Source organism: Lotus japonicus, chromosome 1 (assembly GCF_012489685.1).
Source record: "Lotus japonicus ecotype B-129 chromosome 1, LjGifu_v1.2".
NCBI classification, from domain to species: Eukaryota; Viridiplantae; Streptophyta; class Magnoliopsida; order Fabales; family Fabaceae; genus Lotus; species Lotus japonicus.
In genome coordinates this window covers 76,163,397-76,183,767 of record NC_080041.1, presented here as the reverse complement: position 1 = coordinate 76,183,767, position 20,371 = coordinate 76,163,397, and the positions used below count along the sequence as shown (strand labels likewise).

General features: G+C 36.6%; 1 protein-coding gene across 2 annotated transcripts; it reads right to left on the bottom strand.

The window, feature by feature from the left end:
- Window positions 1-123: 123 nt before the first annotated feature.
- LOC130732057 (WAT1-related protein At5g64700-like) lies at window positions 124-5,967 on the bottom strand. 2 transcript variants are annotated; one of them, XM_057584183.1, is made up of 8 exons: window positions 5,666-5,964; window positions 5,312-5,374; window positions 5,085-5,201; window positions 1,302-1,560; window positions 1,034-1,192; window positions 773-924; window positions 490-593; window positions 124-371 (listed from the first exon to the last, which is right to left on the bottom strand). In XM_057584183.1, exons 1-8 carry the CDS (start codon window positions 5,836-5,838, stop codon window positions 367-369), a joined length of 1,032 nt encoding a protein of 343 aa, XP_057440166.1. In that variant the 5' UTR covers window positions 5,839-5,964; the 3' UTR covers window positions 124-366. The 2 variants fall into 2 exon arrangements, with proteins under 2 accessions (XP_057440166.1, XP_057440167.1); XM_057584184.1 differs by having other exon boundaries at window positions 124-554; window positions 5,666-5,967.
- Window positions 5,968-20,371: the final 14,404 nt, after the last annotated feature.

Sequence of the window (20,371 nt, the reverse complement as noted above, 5' to 3'; positions counted from 1 at the left end):
TCGTGTTTTTGTTCTTCCTCAAAGTGAATGCATCATCACTGTCAGTTTGTCACCAACATCATCTATAGGTTTCCATCTCTGATTTTGAAGAACTAGACTCCATTTGAGTTACTATATCACAAGTAGCCAAATTTTAACTCCATTAAAACTTTTGATTGTTTAGGTTATGCAACCATTTTACAATAAGGGAGGACTAAATTCAAGCCTTGAGCTACATAGATCTTTGATGTTGACTACATAGAGCATGAGGCTCCTTAACATATTTAATCATTAAAAGCGAAATTTATTATTCTCATGCACAAGAAGGAATGCTCAGCTTTATCCATATTTCATAACCATAAGGTATATATTTTCCAACAACTAGCTTCATTCTGCAAAAAACATGACATGTCTTAGAGTTCACCACAATGAATCCTCTCATGTCAAATTTTTCTTATGTTTTTGACGTTGAAAATCCACACATCATCGTATTTGAAAGCTCGTTTTAACCTGATGATTGCTCCAAATCCAGCGAGACTTTTAAGATTTGCTCCCTGCTTTTTCCCCACAGCACACTGTACAATCCTAGAACCATTACCAACCCACCTAAAATGCTGAAATCAAATATCAAAAAGCAATCACACAACCAATCAGCAGATTCTAAAAAACGAACACTACTAAATGACAATTTTTACATTGGTTTCCTGAACAAAACTCATTCACATGATTAGTCTCTCTTGTGCAGGAATTAGACCAAATTAATTAACTTATCAATGGAACTAATTAATTTTACCTTCCCAAACTTATTATCTCGCCCAAGACAATTGCAGAGGAAATGATTGTAATAATCAGAGCCAATGGCATTGACATTGCGAGAAACACTGGTCCTTTCTTTTCTATAACCCAAGTCTGCAAGTAAAAGCCCACACCAGTAACCATAACTCCCTATCAAGTATCAACACAAATTGATTGCAATTAGTCATGAGTTTAAACACATAGAGGTAATTAAAAGTTAATCAATTTGGTGATGATGAAAATTGAGAGGATTAATTACACAGTATACTACAGCGAGGAGCCTGACATTCCAACCCAATTTCCATTGCTCAATATCCCTTTCTATGGCCAAGGCAATCACTAGAGACTGAATTGAGCTTAAGAAACACTGAAGGGTTGTGAAGATAAGCTTTGAAGGGTAACTTTTTATAACAAAAGCCTGGCTAACCAACATTAAAAAAGCTTAATAATTAGATGACTAGATAAATACAAGACAATTAATTTAGGTTATGATGACTCAATTGAAAAAGTGGGATAGGATTAATTACCTGTAGCACAAGCCACAACCCCCAAAATGTGTTGGAGAGGAGAATGAGGAAGCAACCCTTTATCCATGTACCAGAGGCAGAGAGAGCATTATGACCTTGATGTTGTTGGCTTTTATGGTTTCCCAGGAGGGGACGGTGGCTTAAAAATTTAAAGTGAGGACCTTTATAAAAGGCAAGGATTGCTGCACCACCCAAGCATGCTAAAATGCCTATTAACTTAGCAATTCCAGGGATGGTCTTTACTTTCAATCTCTCTCTCCTGAAATTTCAAAAATCTCATGTGGATAAGTAACATGTTATGGTAACCGGTAAGAGTTAGAGACATAAGAGTTGGGTGAAATGAAATGTGAATGGTTAAGGGTTCAAACCAGGGGCGGACCTATGTTGTGGTGACGGCTGAACCCCCTGAACCAAAAAAATTGCACTTAATTTCCTATATAATTTTTTTTTGAACCCCTTGAAAATTTTAAATTATACTAGTAGATTAAGTTTTGCACCTATTTGCACCAAAGACCCACCTATTTGTACAATTATGACTTGTATAATTTATCATGTATAAAACATATTAAAGTTATTTTAAATTATATTTTTACCAATGTGTTCATTTATAAAATTTGAACCCCCTAACCTCGGGGTCCTGGATCCGCCACTGGTTCAAACTAACATTTTTTTTTTGAAAGTGATTTACTAACATTACTAACAACTAATTAACATTTGCCAAATAAAAAAAAATAGCTTGTTTTGTGAAGGGTTGAAAATCTGTTAAGATTTAACATGGTTGAAAATCTTATTCATTTTGATAGGCTCAACGTCAAACATGCTTACATGCATTCTGAAATTAAAAAAGTATAGAATAAAAAAATGATCAGAGTTCATAAATGCAAAAATATAAAATTTAAATCTAATCATAATATAGAATAAAAAGTATAGGTGGAAGCACCCCAGTTCTTAGAAAACCTTCTTCATAGAGATCTCATGACGCTCCTACTTAGTAGTGAATTTATCCGATAGTTTGGAGGTGGTACAATTTAAATCTAATATAGAATTAAAAATAGGTCCAAGCGCCAAGTAAAATCACAACTCGTAAGTAACTTTCCTGAGAGAAATTTCCTAACACTCCTTAATAGTAAGCCTGAGTCTCCCCAACAAACCATTGGCTTTCTATCACCGGTTAGCTTAAAGGTATTTTCTTCTTAAATAAAGTGAATCAACTCATCTGTTCCCAAATTTGAATTGCGCTTAACCTAATGGTTAAGAAAGCTAAATCACCTATTTCCTGTTTACTAATATACAAGTATCAATCTCGCGTCGTGCATATATGGAATAATAGTATGAATAAATGAATAAAACAATCAATTGAACTCAAAAGTCACAATTGACTTTTGTTAATTATTCTAATTTCATTAATAACCATTAAATGACATAATAATACAATACTCCCTCCGTTTCAGAACTATTGTAATTTTAGTTTTTTCACAAAGTTTAAGAGTTCATTAATTAATGTTATAATTTGACTAAAACACTCTTATTTAATATGAGTTATATGAAAGAGAGAGAATGAAAATCATTGGTCAACTAATTTGTGAGAATTGTGATTGGTGGAAATAAGAGGTGGTACTTGGGAGATACAATATTAAATGAGGACATGAATGGAAGAGAATGAGATAAAGTGCTTTGGAGATGTAAAACAACAATGGTTTTGGAACAAAACAAAAAAGTTAAAACTACAATAGTTTTGGAACGGAGGGAGTAGTTATTTTTGAAAATGTGAGATTATTTAATACTTAAATTAGTGTAAAATTAGAAATATAAATATGACATCATTAACCAACTAATAATAATACGAGAGAAAACTTATGAAGAAAGACCCCCTGTTTGATAACTGTTTCCAAAATAGTTTTCAGTTTTTAAAAACTGAAAACTTGTTTGGTAAGACCTGTTTTCAAAAACAGTTTTTGAAAACAGTTCTCATTTTCAGTTTTTAAAACTAAAAAACCAAAACAGGTAAAAGATGTTTTCAGTTTCAGCTTTTAGTTTTCAGATATCAGTTTTCTAAATGTTCGAAAACATGTCATTTAAACTGTTTTCTTCTTCTGAAAACTGTTTTTAAGAATTGTTTCTGAAAACTGTTTTAAAAACTGAAAACTAAAACTACTATCAAACAGGCCCATAATATGAGGGAGTAACACTTGTCGGAATTCCCACTTTTTATTTCGGAAATAGTATATAGTATAGGTAGGGGTGTCAAAGTATATAACCCACGAGCCCAACCCGCAAGCCCGCAAAAAAGTGCGGGGTGAGCCGCAAAAATGACTCTCCGCCCCGCATGTCTAGGGGGCTAACCTGCAGCAGGCGGGCCAACCCACGGGCATTCCACACTTGTCTTTTTTTCCTCCTAGTGTCCATTACTTTATAATTTTGCACCTTATTGTTTTCCACCTTTAAAAAATGGGCTTTTCCCCTTCATTCTTTTAAGTTAAATATGTCAACATGTTTTGTTACTCTGGCAATTAAATTATCTCCCAACAATCAAAGATAAAGAGCATGATGTTGCTCCAAATGGAACACAAATAATGTGAAAAGTAGATGGAACTTTGTCTATTTTCTGAACAGTAGACGAACGGTGAAGCTCTTGATTTTGGAAGAGCAAGGACCAATAATAAAACATGCAAGCTGGAATAGACAATCGTGTTCAACTTCAACATGAGATTCAAACACGGGTGGACTACGAATTAATGAAGTCAGAATGCCCAAGGCAAAAAATAGCTTATGAAACATATTGTTGGGAAGACTTGGTATCTATAATAATAACCAAAACATTTTTTTCTTTTTGTGCGGGCTGGCCCATGAGCCTGCAAACCCGCCACTACGCAGGGCGGACTCAACTTTTCCAACTTGTCTTTTATGCGGGTTAGCCCGTCCCACCCCGTTTTTAGGCGGGTTGAGTGCGGGGCGGGGCAGGACAGACGCAGGTTACCCGCTTTAAAACCCCTAAATATAGAATAAAATAGAATATAACATTTGGATCGTAAAAATAAATAAATTTGGATCGAAGTTGAGTAAAAGTGGCGTTGGGCCATGCTCAACCCAATTAATGTGACACCTTGCACTACACAAAACATGAATGATTAATTAAAAAAATATATATTAGGTGAGAATCATTTGAATGATTTAAGTGCCAGGTCTTTATTTTCTTCTGCTTTTGCTATAAATAGCATATACCTGACGTCAAGTTCTTTTGACTAAACGTTAATTATTGATCACCATGTCTGATCGCATCATAATTCTTATTATTATCTATTGTAAATTAAAGGTGTGCTTTATCAAAGTAAGATTTGTGAGTAAATTTTGGCATGCTTTAAGTATTTATTCAGAGAATCTTGTGCAATAATAGTAGCTCAACTCAAAGGTGGAACAAATCAAGTTTAATTTTAACAAGATTTAAAAAAAAAAGTTTAATTTTAACAAGGGCTAGCATTATTTCTTTATATTCATTACCACCCTAGATGGGCTTAACGGCCAGATCTGAATTCAAGGGTGGGGATAACTAACTAACTATGATTGATGAATAGCATGCAAAACCATCATGTAAGCATGGTTTTAAATTGCGGTCCGCAACTGTAATTGCAGCTACAACATAACGAATTTAGAGTTGCTGCAATGACAACATGACCACAATTAATTGCAGCCACTTCAACTTGCTTTTATCTGTGACTCCATGATGCAGTGGCAATTTAAAACCTTGCATGTGATAGCTCTGGATATCAATTGTACTTAAATTACCTTAGTAGGAGCGCCAGAAAGAAGGTGATAGCTGGAAGACAGTTTGTAGTAGCAGCAGCCAAAGTTGCAGAGGTGTAAATAAGACCAACACCATAAACATCCAGGCTTAAAGTAATCCTGAGAAATTAAGACACAATAATTTCAATGAAAAAAAAAACAGCATATATTGTATGCTTCAACTATAATATATGTGTTACGTGTCAACTCGACATTTTGGTCATACATACCCACATAAAGATAGGAAGAAAATCTTGCAGAAGGTCCGAAAAGGCAAAGGCAGTGCATGTTTCCTACATCCAAAAAATGCATATCATATATATAGGCATTGGAAAGTTAAGGAGCCGAACTAAGACATGATCATGAGATGAGTGTTATAAGAAAATGGAAAATCACTCGTAGACGTACGCATAGTGCAAAGATCTAATAGACATCCGAAGTAAGAAATGAAGAGAGGAGAAAGAAGTTATGGATGTGATATATAATATTAGAACAAAGAGATAGATAGAAAAATGAGGTTTTGTCGAATGTCTGCATTATTTGTTTGTCTGCGTGTCTCATTACTGTAAGAAAATTGTGTCTACCATTCGAAGAACAAAGCGAACGGGATCAAGAAAAGGGTTGCTAGTGCCTGTCTGTAGAAGGTGAAGATGAAATTGTTCATGCCATGGTCGAATGCAGCTTTTGAGAGCAGAAACATGGCAGCATATATAGCTTGGATGGCAATCACAACCAGATAGGGCTTGCTTCCTTTCATTATCTTAGTACCTTTTTCTTTTTGTTCTTCTCTAGCATTTAGTTTGAGGTGAGTGATGGTGAGATCGATGTTTAACACTTGATAGAAATATATATATAGGAACAATATCGCAGCCTCCGTTTTAAGGGCGCCAATACATACAAACCTTATAATAAGGGTGTGTTTGTTAAGACAGAAACATCGCAGATATGAAAGAAAGAGTGTGTTACCAACCTTATTTTTTATGAAAGAAAAAAAAACCTTATTTTTTATGAAAGCGAGAGATGACATATGAGTGGAGTGGGCCTTATATTATACCAAGTTTATAATAACTATATATGCATATTGATTGCCAGAGTTTTACTTTTAATAATGTTCTTGCACCTCCCTTCTAGGCTTTTCTTTTGTCTCCAATATCTTGTAGAGTACGTAAATCAATATAAACAAACAAAAAACTGCATTTGATTTTATGTAATCTTTAGATAGTTATTTTCATTACTTTATAAGTACACATATTTGAAAAATAATATCTTAAAAGTGAAAATATGTTGCATGCAATTCGAGTTATATAAAATTCAAAAAAAGAATATAATACATGAGAATAAAAAATTTATATTTGAGTATCTTGAGATTTTAGTTACTAGAGGAAAAAATACAACTTTTTTGTTTTGACCCTTAAAAAAAAGATAGTTTCAAAATTATAAATTTTGAAAAAGTTATTGAAATGGTTGTTAATCTCTAGAGATTACCTAATCTCGTGGAGGGGAGGTAATCTCGTAACGTAATCTCGTAAGAGATTACCTCGTGCAAAAATAATAATTTTAAAACTATAATAATGATTAAGTCACACTAATAGTACTAAAAATTATCCAAGTTATCCAACAACGACAATTAAAATCATGCACAAAATTACCAAATATCAAACCTAAGGTACAAAGTCATAACAAGTTAACAAAACATCAATACAAGTTAGGATAAACTTAAAAAAAAAAGAACAAATAAGTCACACGTCATCCAAATTTAAAATCCTACAACACCGTCGAATTTAGGACAACTAGAATCATCATCTCCATCATCACCATCAAGTTCTTCCTCAGATGAGATAGACTTAGACCCTCCAACATTAGGATCAAGAACCAAATTCTCAATGTTGTCTTGAACTAATTCAATGATATCCACAATATCATCATGACCAATATCATTCTCCTCTACATCTACCTCTTTAGTTATCCATTCATCATCAGATTGGATTTCACCAAAAGGAGGAGGAAGCCGCGTCGGAGGAGGAAGTTGTGTTGGTGGTCGCGCGAGAGGATGAATGTAGGCTGCGCACACAGAGATGAGAGAAGAAGTGGAAAGAACTACATAGTTGAGTGGCAAGAATTACAGAGATGAGTGAAAACCCTAAAATTTGTGGGTTAAATGACTGAAATAGCCTTAGACAAAACATTTTATTGACATTTTTAACAAAACAAGCTAATCTCGTAATCTCGTGGTAATCTCGCGATATTACACGAGATTAAGAGATATCTCGAGATATCAGCCGAGATTTGAAAAAACAGTTATTACCCCCCGCTAGTCTCGTTTTTGGTACATGATATCGTAATCTCGTAAGAGATTAAGAGTCGTAATCTCGTAAGAGATTAAGAGATATCTCTAGAGATTGACAACAATGCTCAAAATGATTAATTAGAAAGATGTGTATTACTATTAACAATGTGTTGATCTAGTGGTAAGTAAATTAAACCTGGTAAAATAAGAGTATAAGTTCGAATTCTAAATTAAAAAAATATTTGTTGGAATAGATATGCATTTGTTTCCCCGAATGAGTTGCAAACATGTGGTAGCTTAATGTTATGCTTCCGGAGTCTAAAACCTGAAAGGTTCCTGGCGTAGAAAATTATTTGTTTCATGATCTTAAAAACCCGAAAGGTATTTCATGGCTAACATTCTAGGAGCTGATATTCCTGGCGGAGAAAGTTATCTATTTCATGATTTTAAAAACCCGAAAGTAAGAATTTTAAAGTAAGTGTTTCAGATTTTTACCGAACACACGAACACAAACACTTTCAAAAAGTTGAAAATCAACTTTATTTTTTTTGAAAAATGATTCATTCAATTACGAAGAAACAGAGGGCTCAGAGGCCATTACATCAGATTGGACTAAGCCATAAAAGTCTTGAGGGATCTCCTCAATCCAAACCCAAACACCCAAAATAAAAGAACGCTTAGCTAAAGCATCAGCGACACTATTGCCAGTACGGCGAATAAAACTGAAATCAAAAGCATCAAAACCAGAAGACAAACGACGACAGTCTAATATCAAAGAGTCTAAAATAGAGCAACCACCCCGGCGCTTCCACGCCTCATAAAGAAGGAGACAGTCGGTCTCGAACACGACGCGCCGGAAACCAAGATCCATAGCCAAACCGAGCGCCCAACGGAAAGAGAGCCCCTCCGCTAACAAAGAAGATGCTGCTGGACCATGCGAGGAGCACGCTGCTGCCAACACTTCCCCACGAGAATTCCTAGCAACAAGACCGAAGCCTGCGTCGCCGGTAGGAGCCATCGCCGCATCAAAATTGATCTTGAACGTGCCCGGATGTGGACGGGACCAAGTGTTGGGACGGTGAACTTGCGGAACCATAGGACCCTCCAAAGGTGGCAGCGGTGTGAGTGAAGCTGCATGGGTCAAAATCTGCTCCAATGTTGAAGCCTTCTCCTTGAAACATAGCTCATTTCTGGCCATCCAAATCGCATACAGCAAGGTGAGAAAAGCTCCAAGGCTGGACATGTCTGCAACCTGCATAAAATCAGAAACAAACTCGTGCACTCGGCACTCATGAGCTAGGCGGAAACCAAGAGAGCTGGCAAACCAAATTGGCTGCACCATCGGGCAAAAGAGCAACGCATGTTGGACAGTCTCCGGAGCTACCAAACAACGCGGGCACGTCGGGTCCGTGACCAAACCGCGCGCATGAAGGTAGGCTCGCACCGGAAGGACCTCAAGGCACGCCCGCCACCCCGTCTCACTGCATCGAGGGAGCGCATCAGCTTTCCAAAGCTTCCTCCAATTCGCACGCGGAAGAGAGGGAACCTGGGAAGAGGACGCAACAACAGCTTCAGCGCCGTGGCGTAGGAATTGGTAACCTGACTTTGTCGAGTAATGACCATCTGAAGAGAAGGGCCAATACAGAACATCATCATGAGGGACAAGAGGCAAAGGAATTGCCATAATCGCTTGCGCCGTCGGCGGACAACAAATAAAATTGATAAGCTCCCTATTCCATGCCAGCAAGCCCGGCAGCATAAGGTCAGACACAAGAGTGACTCCAAAATGTTGAGCAAGCTCCACACTATACACCAGTGTATCCGTCCCTGGAACCCACTTGTCTGACCAAGCCTTAACACTTTTGCCATTACCAATATTCCGCATACCCCCAGTTGCAAAAATCAACTTTATAATTTCCACATATTTACATTTTAGGTTTTAAATCCGATAATTTATTAAACAACATAATATTAATTTGTAACCTACCGGAGTTCTAGTAATAAAACATCTGCAGAATCAAGAATATTAAACATGAAGAATGTCAATTTATAGGGCATTTAAATTACAATCTTTAATCTCTTCTGTGATGTACACATAATGATGAGACCCTAAGGCCTAAACTACTTTTTTGTGAATTATCATCGAAAGTTGGTAGATGATCCAAATATACTCACAATAATGAGCTTGTCATCTACAAACGTACACCATTGCAAATCACCCTGTCTTTGTAAAAACTTAAAAATGCAGGATTCTGTTAAAGAGGAGAGTGTGGAACAATCAACAATGGGGAGAAAATAATAGAATGGAATGAGAGTGTGGTATATATGATGGGTGTGGTGTTATGGGGGTGAGTAATGAAGAGATATGTTGGGTATTGAATTTTCTCGTAGCGTAAGAATTTAGGTGGGTAAGATGCCAAATTTAAATTTTTTTTTAACAATGAAAAAAGGCGAGCTCTTCCAAGCCACTCCGGATTTTTGAGGCAGCGATGCCACCCGTATGTGGCTCTATAGGAAACCGACCTGTGTAACTTCGTGCCTTGTCAGCGTTTGACCAAGGAAAGTATTCAGTTCTCTGACTTTAGTCCCTGAACTTTACATAATTTATAAAATTGCATTTACGTAATTTACCGAAAATGAAAATAAAAAACGAAAACAAGTAAAATAAGAATAATTTGAAAACCTAAAACCCAAATCCCAAGAAATTTTATGAAACCCTAAAACCCAAATCTAACCCCAATTCAAATTCAAAAATCACAATTCCATTTAAGAACCCTAATCGGCATCACACTCTGTAACAACGGTGGAAACTCATCTCTACCGTCATTCGCCGGCGCCGATCATAACCTTTCCGCTGTTGCCCGAAGATCGAATTGAAAGCATTCGTGTACTCCTCCCTCTATCTGCACAGAACACGATTCAGCCATACACGCTCACCACGAAGGCCACCCTTTTGCAGCACCAAGGTATTCTCTGGTTGTTTTCACTCGCTTATTTAAGTGTCTGATTTGAATTAACTGACTTGTTGTGAGGTACATTGTTCATGCATGATCAAAACTAGCTTCTGGGCATTCAAATTCCATTTTTATGTTGATCTGCTACTCCAACTCATGTCCAGTGTGGTTCCATACTGTCGGATTTTTTCTTAAAAGACTGCCTTTTGGCTAAGATCCAGTGTAGTATTAGTTGTTATTAGTTTAGTACTTTGATATTACAGCTTATGATGAAAACTTATGGAAGAAAACATAGGTCAACTTTATATGCATTTGTTGACAACCTTTTGTTTGATCTGTTACTTGCTACGAAGTTGCTTATACTTAAACTGGCACCAATTTTGTGCTTGTGATAACGTTCTGAAGGGACCCTCTTGAATCAACACAGAGATCTCACCCCTCCCTGGAATTAATACTTTCTCATTTGTTGAATAGGCAATGGAGAGTTCTTCATCTTCTTCCTGTACAAGAAGGTTATCATCATCGCTTGGGGGGGAGAACTTCCTACTGTGCTTTTGTGGTGTACAAGCCACTATCAAACATTCTAATACTGAAAAGAACCCTAGGAGGAAGTTTTGGGGTTGTGGAAGATATGGCTTACCTCCCATAATACCCTGCAAATTTTTTGTGTGGTGTGATGAAATTAATCCAGGTTTGTATAGGGTTTTCAATGGATTAGTAAAGATGTACAGAGACATGAAGGAAGAGGTGGAAGACCAAAAGGGGAAAATTTTATGCTTGGAGAAAGAGTTGGAGACAACTAAGGAAACATTGGAAACAACAATGCTGGAAGTTGCTTCTCTTGAGAAGAAATTTAAAATAACAATTAATTGTGCAGTTTTTATTATTATTGCTCTAATGTTGTTGCATTTTGTTGTGCCCAGTGTGGCTTAGTTAGTTTATATGTGTTCTTTTGACCCAAACGACTGTAGTTACTATGAAGCTGATTCTCTAACACGTCTGTATTTTGTACAATGAATGAATTCTAGTGTTCATCATGTTAATTGATTGATTAAAATTGTCATGACAATATTACAACAAAGATGTCGGATACACTGTTACTTTGCACCCTACATTTGGTGGAAAACAGATCTTAAATGGTTTGAGTCCAGAATTTTAATCTAAAAAAATGTTAGTATGTTATTTTTTTGTCAAGCCAATTTTAAACTTAATAAGAAGTCTTTGCTGCATGCTTATGCTGAAAACCAGAATTTTGATCAAACTTGTATGTGGTATGCCTCAAGCTAATGTTAACACTTAACATAATGGGAAAGAACAGAATTAGAAGCTAATAAACGTAGTTTAAATAGAATCTTAAAGGTACAATTGGAAATTCAGATCAATTAGATACTGGAACATTGTATCTTCCTAAGAGTTGCCCTCTACAAGCTATTTCTGTACAAGGTGACCGAAAGATGTTAGTGAGGAATCAGATATTGAAACACGGTGAAACAACCTTCCATTGTTATTTGATAGAGTTAAAACACGGTGAAACAATCTGATTTGATCATTGTGGAGCTTGGTTACTGGCATAGACACATGAGTGGTGAGTTGGTTGTAGCTCAACAAGGAAGAAGGGTGCGAGAATGGTTGTAGGGTGGTGGTATGCGGCGGTGGAAACTACATAGAGTGTGGAGTTGAGGAGAGCGTGTAGTAATGGTGGTGATGACAGGTGAGAAGAGTGTGAAGAAGGGGTGGTGTTGACAGTTGAGGAGGGTATGAAGAAGGTGTGAGGGTGTGAAGTGGGGTAAGAAGGACAAGGTGGAATTCAAGGAACTAGCAGACCTACAGGGGCTGATAAATAATTTATGCTACACCTATGCAAGGTGCACTTGATAAGGGACCCAAGATTCGTAGCATCCTGGTCTGTTTCTTTCTCACGACCAAGGCTCGTCTTGTTCTGGTCCAGGTCGTTAAAATGAACCTCTGAGACAACGTTCTCCGAGCTGCAGCAAGCTCTCTTTATATTCAGCATCGATTTACTGCTGGTCCTCTTGTTCCTCATGACCAAGCCTCGTCCAATTCTGGTGAAGTGCACAGAATAAACACAGTGTGTGTTTGGTTTCAAATCTGGAGAGGCCAAACGTGGATCCAGAAATCCAAAAGCAACTTGCTTCTGTAAACGTGGATCGGGGCCAAACGTGGATCCTGAATGGGTTTTCCAAACACACTCACAAACGGCCTCCAAAGAGCATTTTCTACTGGAACAAGGTCCCATTCTATTTAGCTTCTTTGCGAATGCAGACTGATGAAGGATGGTTAGGGAACTGTGGATCTGAGTAGCCAAATCCTGAAAGAGCAAATAAAACATTGGAGAGGAAAAACATCAAAACTGAGAGAAATGTGAAAGGGGATTTGTGTGACAAGAAGGAGAAATGAAACCCTATTTATCGAACCTGCACTCGCATAGAAATTAACGGAATTAATGGTCAAAGTTTGGGACTTGGGTTTTTTTGGCAAAGAACAGTTTTGGGCCAGTTCCCAATGCTTAAGCACAGTCTAGAGATGGCATCACATCAACCAAGTGAGAAAAAGAGAATTCAGAGCAACGAAAATTGTGTACAAGTCTTTATTGTTGTTTTTTTTTTATGCATCGGGAAATGTATTTACAGTTGATGAAATAACAACACTATAAATAAATAAAATAAATAATTTATTCTGACTATTATATCTGTTTAGTAAAATAAATAAAATTGGGCTTGGGTAGGAAAGTTTTTATGCTGCAGTCACATTGGCAGAAAAGCAGAAATTGGGAGAAGAAGAACAAGCTGCACTTATTTAAATTGAACTCTCTTATAGGCTTATAGCTTGGTCTATGCATAAGAACATCATCAATAACAAGAATTTGTTTTAGGTTTTCCTATAAGTAACCCTTATCATTCCTATTTCCTAAGTGTAAATTTGTTAGCTGCTTGTTGATGGGAAGAAGGCTTCTGTGTGAGAGAGTGTTGAAAGAAAACATTTAAATATGTAAGTCCAAAATAAAAACACTATAAAGATGATTCATTTGAGTCTTACAAACATGTTTTCATTACAAGTCATTTACCTCAAAACCTGGATGGTTAAATAAACGTTATACCTTCAGAAATGCAAAACGTAACCTATCGAATTTCATCAAATCATTTATTCTGTTGAGTAAATTTTGTCAAGGAAAAGTATTTGAAAATATAAAAACTTTTTAACACTTCAAACAATAAAGACCAGGTGCTTGTGAAGAAGGCCATGTAGTAGAAAGACCAGTGACAGATCCAGAAATGTTTGTTTGTGGGGCAATATGTCCAAAAAAAAAATCTTTGCAAAATTTTTTATAAGAATCATTTTAATAAAAAAAACAAGTGAAAAATGACAATATGGTTTGTTGGTTTACTGCTAAATGGAAGGCCAATAAAAAAATGAAAACCAAGTGATGCATAATAGCTCTTACATATATAATGGGTAGCAGCAAATTCTTCGAAAAAATTAACGATTAATGTCTTCCACCAAAGAAAAGCTTTGGTGGGATATTGTGAGGGAAATTTGGAAAGGAGGAAGTTGGGGTCGGTTCATGTAATTTTCCAACTCATATGAGAAAAGACACATTGAACAAAAACATAGAAATAAAAACTACAAAATGCTGGAATATTGTAACTCTCTAAAAAAGAAAAGTAAAAGAATGATCCAACAGACATTTTTACTAGAACATAAAACATAGAAAAGTAGATAACAATCACAGAATCTCTCGTAGTATGGGGGCACAACCAAATTCCTTGAACGGGGGCAATATTATAGTATCCATTATATGTTGATATATTGCTTAAGATTTCCGTGGGGTCATTTGCCCCCATACTGTTGTATGTGCGTCCTTCCCTGAGAAAGACCACACAAGTTTCAAAAGACACTAAAAATAAGAATGGGTAAGTGCGAGATGAGAGAGTGATCCCTCAACTACATCTGCAAGTATAATAAGAAGGCTAAGCGATTAGCCATGCAAAATAGGTAAGGCAAGTAAAATATAGTTGCATGACATAGTGTACTTATCTCTTAGTTATATAGCCTTGCACTGCCCCGGCACCAACAATAGGACTTTCAGGGAGATGAGAACACTTACAAGCAAAAACATCACCATATATAACAGGAGCACTTCATTCCAATCAAGTGTCCATAATCACAAATGACAAACCATAGTTCAAAACCACAAATTACATACCAAATCTCAACTTTCCAAAAACAAACCATTGTCACCAAATTCCAAACCAAACCATTGTCCCGAAATCACAAATAACAGTCTAAATCACAAATAACAGTCCAAATTACAGACCAAATCACAAATAACAGTCCAAACCACTGTCACAAATAACAGTCCAAACCATTGCCACAAATATTACAAACCATTACCACAACACACACACAATTGTCCATAAACAGTCACAGATCAGATTGATTCCTTGTTCTTTGGGTATTCGTTCCACCATTTGAAGGCATTTGCAATGACCTCATTGAGGCATAGGTTGTGTGGCTTGATCACCAAGTCCACAGCAAGCCGCAACCTTGTCTCATCGGACACCTACGTAAACAGAAGTTCAAAATATAAGAAAAGAAATGGTCCAAAGGTAATACACACACACACATGGGAATATATGTATAAATTAAGCAAAAATAACAAAGGATTACAAAAATCCTATAGTTTTCAGCCCAAACACTGTCCGTCATCCAAGTAGACACCCAAACCCCGCAATCGTTCCTGTCAAGTGTCAAGGAACGCTTTAGTAAATTGCAATTAAATTGAAAAACAAAATTGACGTCTGCTTATTTCTTACGATCCAGGGTCCTGCTCTCCAATTTCCTCCGGCTCAATGACATCGAACTCAGCCATGGCTGGAAAACCCGGGGGAGTGGAGAAACTTGGCAGCGCAAACAACTCGTCAAGGAAAATACCCTGCATGAGATTTTACATAAATAGAAGATCAACAAAGTGTCAAGCACATATAAACATACGTAATCATGTTGATACTTACCAATCTAATACATTTTCTCCGCCTGATCTGTCTACGGGCTGCATTTGGTAATGAGTCCAGCAAAATGATTTTCTTTGCAGTCACCTCAACCACAGCCATAAACCAATGATTGTTTTCATCATTAATAGGGATGAATATCTGCAAAAAAACATGAATCCAGACTTGAGCAACAAACAATGGCATAAATTGAAAGAAAGTGTAAGTCTAAGCATGCTAGCTACAATGCAATTGTTTACCTTCCTCACTCTTGCCGGGTCTCCCATAAAGGTATCCTTGTACCATGCTGCAATGTCCTCCGTCTTGGTGTTAGACTGTTCCTGCAATGCATATTGCTATAGGAAAAAAACATGACAAATAGTTAAACATAATTTAATCTTCAAGTGTAACTAGCTTTTAACATGAATAACTAAGACAAAGGCTTACCGAAAAAACTGTGGGCAAGAACCACTTGGTCCTCATGTGGGCGAAGTCCACATCTTCGAAAGTCAGCATGTAGACAACCATGTTAATGACCTATAAATTAAAGGAAATTACGTTCGCATATCAACATACATATTGGAAGCTTAACATAGCATTTCCATAAAGAAAAAAAAGAAAAAAAATAGGCAAGCCTCACATCCTGGTCCACCCACCCTAGTGGACGGAGTGTTTTCAGTGTGTCTCTGGTGGCATAACAGAATTTGGACCTCACCAGTGTTTCCTTGCTGCAACATGAACACATTTAACTCATTAACATTCACGTACTTATATAAGTTGTGAGAGCAATGAAAAGTCATAGTTAAATACCCATCTAATCCAGACAAGCCGCTATCCGCGAATATGTACGCAGCAACCGTAGCCTCAATTTGGTTCAGCTTCATTGTTCCTGGAGGCCTATAAATAACTGGCAGATACTGCACAACGTTTATAAATAAGTTAGATTCAATATCTCAAATATGTAAAGTATAAGAAAATGTTTTCAATATAAAAATTTAACATCCTATATGAGTGGTGTACCTGAGGTATTTCAATTCCAGAAACCGAACCAACATTAACACCATGAAGCGGGTCGAACTTAAAGTACTCTCGGGTATTAGCATCAAATTGAGTTAAAAACAGCTTCTTCCCTGTCATTTTGCACTTAAAGGGGGTTTGATCATCCAAGGCTTTCTCGCTTCGTGCAGATAGACCTGAAGGCTTGAGCTGATCCTCTACAGACCTTGGGAATGTTGATTCTCTTAGTCCAGGAGGTGTGACAAGGGGGCTCGGTGTAAACACTGTGGTCACAAGTTTGTTCACAGTGTTAGCAAGATCCATCAGCGTTGACTTCAGGTCCAGAATCTCCCTTGACAGATTCTGCCCTCCCATCGTATCCTCTTTCATGGTCTGGAGGTGGACACTCTCGTGGTAACTTAGAAAACAGTTATGTTAATTCATGAGCATATGAACATCAAAAACATTTAATCAAGTTGATGAACATATGAGTGTGTGAATGATCAAAAAAATATTTGATCCTATGATGCCTGTCTAACATCCAGGATCAAGTTCAATGTAGGAACTATGTATAACAAAGGAATAGCAAATTTGGATGTCCCCAAAGTGTTTTACCAGCAGCAACAAGTCAAGTTGGGGGATCTTCTCCTCGACATCTAACTTGATATGTTGCGTGTAACCCAACTTCAACTGCAGATGTTGGTAAACACTTTGGCGACAACGTGCTACCCAACATTCTCAGTTCCAAAGTAAAGTACTTGAAAATATAAAAACTAAGACCTTATACCGAAACAAGTATGACAATTAAAATCACAGGTTCGTGCAGAGCAGGTATAAGAGCTTGTATATAGTCCAAAGAATAGTATTTGAAAATGTAAAAAACAAAGAGTTCATTCAAATAGCATGTTCATCCAAAACACTGTATGCATGCAAGTCAAGGACCTTGTATATAGTTCACATGCTATTAAAACTGAAATATCAAGCTTATAACAAAAAGATTCTGCATAATAAGATGTATTGCCATTACGTGCTACCCAATCGTCTCAATTCCAAAGAAAAGTGGTTTAAATTTTAAAATAGGAAAAACAAATAGTTCATTCAAATAGCAAGTTCATCATCCAAAACACTGTGTGCATGCAAGTCAAGGAGCTTGTATAAAGTTCAAATGGTATTAAACTTGAGATATCACGCTTATAAAATAGTATAGAAGTTTCTTGTAATTAAAACATTTTTTACAGATCATTGCAAGTATCCATGAAAACATTTAAAAGTTGCCGTATGAATATGAAGGTTTGTTTCACTTTATATGTTAAACATTCAGAGAATATGGTAGCCTTAAAGTTGACATATACCAATAGTGTTGACTTGTGAGTTTTTTTTTAGATAAGCCAAATGATATTAAAAGGAAGTACAATGGGGTTGAGCTCACCTTGAAGATATGTCAATCACTTCATTTTTTGCGTTTCTGCTTGCTGGTGAAGGCTTTGCACGTTTCTTAGGGGTGCTTTTCTTGGCAGCAGATTTTGGACGACCAGCCATGAGTGTCTCTCGTTTGATGATTTGGAAGACCTTAACTTTAAATTTGGAAATGAGGATACTGGTGTCTGGTATAGCATGTACCCTAAGGTTATATATACGCAGATGGAGTAGCACAAAGATTAGTATGGCCACTCTCGTTCACCTTCCATGATGATGAACGATTCAGATTGTTTGTGGTTCCACCAATCAATGAGGCCAACAGTGGTGGACAATGTGACGGAAGATAGAAAGTCCTCTTCAAGAAGCTACCACACGCAGCCGTCTTTGGTTCGAGAGCTTTTTTGGGCCACCAAAAAGGTGGTGTACTCGTGTAATGATGATAATGATTAGGGCATAGGGCATTATGAAGGGTAGCCCTAGCTTTTTACACAAGCGATTGAGACTATATAATGAACGGCTATGAACAAGCTTGTAGAGCAAGATCGAACGGACAAGAAATGGCCTACGGACTCAATCTTCCAAAAGTTAGAAAATAACAAAAATTAGCATAAAAAAGAGTATTTTTAGTATAGCATATTATGAGATAAATCAACTAGTTTGTAGTTTCAAATTCTCAAACAAACAACCCGGAAGAAAGTTAATTTTATTTTTTATTTTGTCTTGTTACAAACTCCGGGATTTTTTTTTCCAAAACGAAATGACTCACCGTTTTTACCAGTTTCTTATAATTTAGCTATGAATCATTTATCCATCGAAAAAAATATTTGAGGAATCAATTTTATGTGTAAAGTCCCATAAATAATTTTATTAATTTCTCTATTTACATACTCCTGATTTTTTTTGTCCCTAAATGAAATGACTCGCACTTTTTTTTTGTAATTCTCTTCGAATTTAGGTAGAAATCAATTTCTTGTGTTGAGTCCCACAAATGATATTATATGATAGTGTTTTTTTTTTTAGGAAAATGAAATTTTTTTCGATAGATGAAAATAACAAGCAAATCAAGAGTCAAGAAAAGTTCAGAATGCCTCAGGCGAAAAAAAAAACATAAAGTTACAAATGTGAGTAACATTTGAACACTAAAAATACATGTTCTATGATTTCAAAAAAATAATTAAAAATCATGTACACAGAATAAGTACGTACCTAAATGATTATCAAACATATGTTTTGTATCTCAACACTTGAGTTATATAAGTTTGGACATTAAAAAAGGATAAAGCATCTAAATGATTTCAAACATGTATGTTTTTTGTCTCAACATCTCAGATTAAATAAGTCTGAAAACCACAATCTGAAGATAACAAATACTGAGCCATAATATAATTCAAGCATACATAATTGTCATTCCATGTTTCCAACAATACCAAGAGAAAAAAATAACAATTTGAAGTTCATCAAAAACTTAAAAATATAGCCAGACAAATATCTCACTCAAACAGCAGGGGATCCTCTTGCATTCTTCGATCGCTCCGCTCGTTGTAGCACCTCAATGTGGATCACAGTACAATCCTTCAGCTCAATGCCCATGCGGAGACGATCGCCCTCTTCCAAATCATTGGTCTTCACAAATTCAGTCCAACCTCCAGATATAGAGCAGGTAGAACCGCTGCGTTTCGCCCAATGCATATCACAATAATATCGTCTGCCAATTTCATCCCTTAAAACACAACGATCCGGCTTGTGTGGAAGAATGGCTTTTCTCACCAAAGCAACGGTACAGACTGTGACATTTAGTTACCATGAATTTGATAAGAACTTGGACAAAAAAAAATACAGTTGAATAAGTTATCCTCATTACCTAATAAACTAGGCTAATAAACTAATATAACATGTTAGGGTTTACCTTACGGTTGGATGTAAGATGTGACTTTTTTAGGTAAAAAGAATCCTCATTGATGAAATCTTCTGAGAGATCATCAGGGTCGCTATCATACTGGTTGGGTTCATAATGGAAATCATCCCAACCTACTTCCTGGACTACTTGTGGTAGTTTATGATAATCCACCTCTTTCATATCCCGATCGAATGCTTTCAAGTAGAACTCAGAAGCACCAAGATAGTAGAGGTTCAGCCAACCCCCTCTTTGCAATCGGTAATGGGCTCTCAATGAAGCTATCCCAGAAGTGAAGTTATCTGAGTCCATATCTCTCACCATCCGGATATTGAACAAACTGCCAGCGGGATCTTTGAATAAACATGTCCGAGTTATCCTTGGACCAAAATCAGCCATGAACATGTCGGAGATGCGGGAATAACTCTGAAACGTAAATGAAACATGTTAGTCCACATCGGAGTATATATTGAATGAATAATAAAGCGTATGTGGCAGTTAAAAATTTTGGACAACCAAGCGTTACAACTTATCACCCGTGATTTCGATAATGAAACCTCTGTGGGGGAAGTTTCCACGATTTTCCATTTCCAGCCACAACTACTGCAACCATCAAAAAATGTATTTCATCAGAGATGTTAATTCTTATAATATTAATAAAAAATAAAAACAATGTCAGCTAAAAGGTTTTTCCTCATACAAGAAGAAATCACTCATGCATTATACAAGAA